Source organism: Chiloscyllium plagiosum, chromosome 51 (genome assembly GCF_004010195.1).
Source record: "Chiloscyllium plagiosum isolate BGI_BamShark_2017 chromosome 51, ASM401019v2, whole genome shotgun sequence".
Classification (NCBI taxonomy): Eukaryota; Metazoa; Chordata; class Chondrichthyes; order Orectolobiformes; family Hemiscylliidae; genus Chiloscyllium; species Chiloscyllium plagiosum.
This window is the reverse complement of record NC_057760.1, coordinates 3062841-3066041: the sequence shown is the minus strand read 5'-3', so window position 1 is coordinate 3066041 and position 3201 is coordinate 3062841. Positions and strand designations below refer to the sequence as shown.

Sequence of the window (3201 nt, the reverse complement as noted above, 5' to 3'; positions counted from 1 at the left end):
ACAACCTCCGATATCCTTACCTAATACCCCCGACAACAACCTCCGATGATCTTGATTCAGTGGGCAAATGTGTGACAGATGCATTATACTAGGCTCAGTGTAACATTGTCCACTTCACCAGGAAAAACGACAACAACCTCCGACATCCTTACCTAATACCCCCAACAACAACCTCCGATATCCTTACCTAATACCCCCGACAACAACCTCCGATGATCTTGATTCAGTGGGCAAATGTGTGACAGATGCATTATACTAGGCTCAGTGTAACATTGTCCACTTCACCAGGAAAAACAGAATGGTGCATTATTACTTAATGGTCATTGATTGGGAATTGTCAATGTCCAAAGTGACCTGGCTTTACTTGTCTCCCAGTTACTGAAAGCAAGTTAGGACAGCAGACAGTATGTTGGCCTTCATTGCCGGAAAGTTTGAATACAGGAACAAGGACGTCTCACTGCACGTGTACAGGGCCTCGGTAAGACCACTGCAGGTGTTAAGGTGGGTCTTAAAAGACTAAAGCCAAGCAGCGAGCTGTAGCAAGGGAATTTCAGAACTTAGGTCCCAGACAACTGAAGATGTGGCTGCCTGTGATGAACCCATTGTAACCGACAACATACAAGACGCCAGAATTAGCAGAAATCTAGGGTGGTTCTGAGGTTAGAGGACATGACAGAGATAGGGACCCAATATAGGTCAGTGAGCACAGGGGTGATAGGGAAACAGGGATATGACACAAGCAGCTGGCATCTGGATGATCTCAAGTTTCTCGAAGATAGAATGTAGGAGACCAATGAGGAATGATTGGAATAGTTTGTTTAGAGGTAACAGAAGAGAAGAATAAGAGTTTCAGTGACAGATGAGCAGAGACAGGCAAAGCTGTAATGAGATTAATAGACCCCATATAACAATTGAGATAACAAAATTTGTGATGATAAATTGACACGGCCCCCTAGTTTGTCTTTTTTCATTCTCAAAATTGTCAAAATACATGATGATAATGGTGATGTTAACTAATGGGAGCAATCGATCTCCAACAATGAGTCAACAACAGACACAAGGTGAGGAAAATTGCCCAGAGATGGAGAGTTTTTGGGAACCACAGGTTCAGAGTTACCTGTACCTCTCAGACATGATAATGCTCATCACATATTCCCAGTTGTTAATATCCTGGGGTTTGAACCCTCACCATATTCTCCCTGATGGTGATTTCAGTGCCAGTGAACAGTTAGAGTAAATCACTTCATGGTGCGAGAGTCTGTTGAGCTTGTAGGTACAGACTTGAACTTCAGAACATGGCAGGGTCAAAGGAAATCATGATTTAAGGCTGCTGCAAGTAATATCACATTCCTGTGTGAATGAAATTTCAACTTCCTGATCAATTCATCAACTGGGGACACTGGGAATTACCCCTAGGAGTTCCTCCAGTAGTTTAGGAATATAGCAACAGTTCCCTGTAAACTATGAGTGCCAGGAGATGCATCCTGGGGACCGGGATGATTGGAAGGCACTCCCTGGGTCCTGGGAAAGTCATGAGTTGTTTACCTCGAATACCAAGAACTGCTCATCAGGCACTGGGACTATCAGAGAACTGGGTTCATTGGGAACTATTTCCCAAGCGCAGAAATATTGAACATAGAACATAGTTCTAAGAAATATTGAGGACTGCACAATGTATACTAGAAATACTGGGAGCTGCGCAGTGCTAATTGGGAATATCAGGTAGTCCCCCTACTGGGAACCCTTCTCCAGTGACCAGGAATGCCAAAAGCTACATCCAGAGATCTGGGAATTTCAGAAAGCGTTACCAAGGAACTTGGAATATTGCAAGTTGCTCCAGGAACTGGGAGTATTGTGAAGTGCGCCCAATGACCTGGGATGTGAATGAGGTTGCTGAGTGGAGACAATTGATCAGACGTTAATCTGTAGATAAACAGACACACCAACACTTCCCCAGGGTGGTTGGGATAAATGACAGTCCTTACCAACAGTACTCACCTCACTCAAGAATGCGTCAAATGCAGATTTTGATATTCATTTAAAACTGAAGCATTTCTTGCTGGAATGAGTGGGGACTTAGCTGGGCTTATTGCAGTCTTTATTAGTCATCTAAAAGTGTGGGTTTTCCTGCAGATGCCTGTGGTCTTTCGGATCCTGCCCATGTGGAGAGTCTTCAGGAAAGATGCCAGTGCGCATTGGAGGATTACAGCCGTAACCAGTACCCGAACCAACCCAACCGCTTCGGCAAACTGCTGCTGCGGTTACCTTCCCTGCGTGTGGTCTCCTCTCCTGTCATTGAGCAACTGTTCTTTGTGCGTCTGGTGGGAAAGACCCCAATTGAAACTCTTATCAGGGACATGCTGCTGTCTGGTGCCAGTTTCAGCTGGCCTTATATGCCAATCCAGTGATAAGGCAGACAGGGGCAGGGGCTGCAAAGACATTATGGCCACGAGATGGGAACGGGGATTATCATTTGGATTTTAAAGCAGGTTTGAACGTTCTTGTGGGCTAGGGGCTTATACCTCTTGACACTGGATAACAGGAGGCATCTTTAAAAGGAAAGGAACATGTTTTTTTCAGGTGGTGAAGCTTTTCCAGGAGTCACAGTTTCATTAACACACAATGCTGGAGCAAGGGAAATCAAGGCCAGTTTTCAATAAACCGAAACAATTTCAAATGAATGACGGTGTCTTTATAATATTACAGTTTCAATATTTGGCAGATCTTATGAAAAACTTTAATTTCTTACCACCTTTTGAATCCCAAGATTCCCAAATATGTTTACAGCCAGTGAAATATATTAAAAAGGTCATTCCTGATGTAAGGTTAAGCAGCCAGTTCATTTGACAATGTGCTGCTAAACAGCAATGAACAGTGGGAGGGAGTACTGGCTGCGTTAACTTGGTGATTTTGGTAAACGTGATGGTAAGTATGGGTTTGGACCTGGGAGAGAATTCAAAGCTCTACTGCTTTAGTGCCATGGATCTCGTGATGTCCATGTGTAGCAAACGGTTTAATATATAACCTGAAACTGGCCTAAAACAGAGTATGGTGCTCCCTTACCACTGACCCTCCGACAGTGCAGCACTCCCTTACCACTGACCCTCCGACAGTGCAGCACTCCCTTACCACTGACCCTCCGACAGTGCGGCATTCACTCAGCGCTGACCCTCCGACAGTGCGGCACTCCTCAGTACTGAC

General features: G+C 44.7%; 1 protein-coding gene across 1 annotated transcript in view; it reads left to right on the top strand.

The window, feature by feature from the left end:
• The window catches only part of LOC122544768 (COUP transcription factor 2-like), a 32771-nt gene extending 29651 nt beyond the window's left edge, over window positions 1–3120 (top strand). The window contains exon 3 of the mRNA XM_043684093.1: window positions 2134–3120. Within this exon, the coding sequence (XP_043540028.1) occupies window positions 2134–2408 (275 nt within the window). The 3' untranslated portion in view covers window positions 2409–3120. The remainder of the gene's footprint in view (window positions 1–2133) is intronic.
• Window positions 3121–3201: the final 81 nt, after the last annotated feature.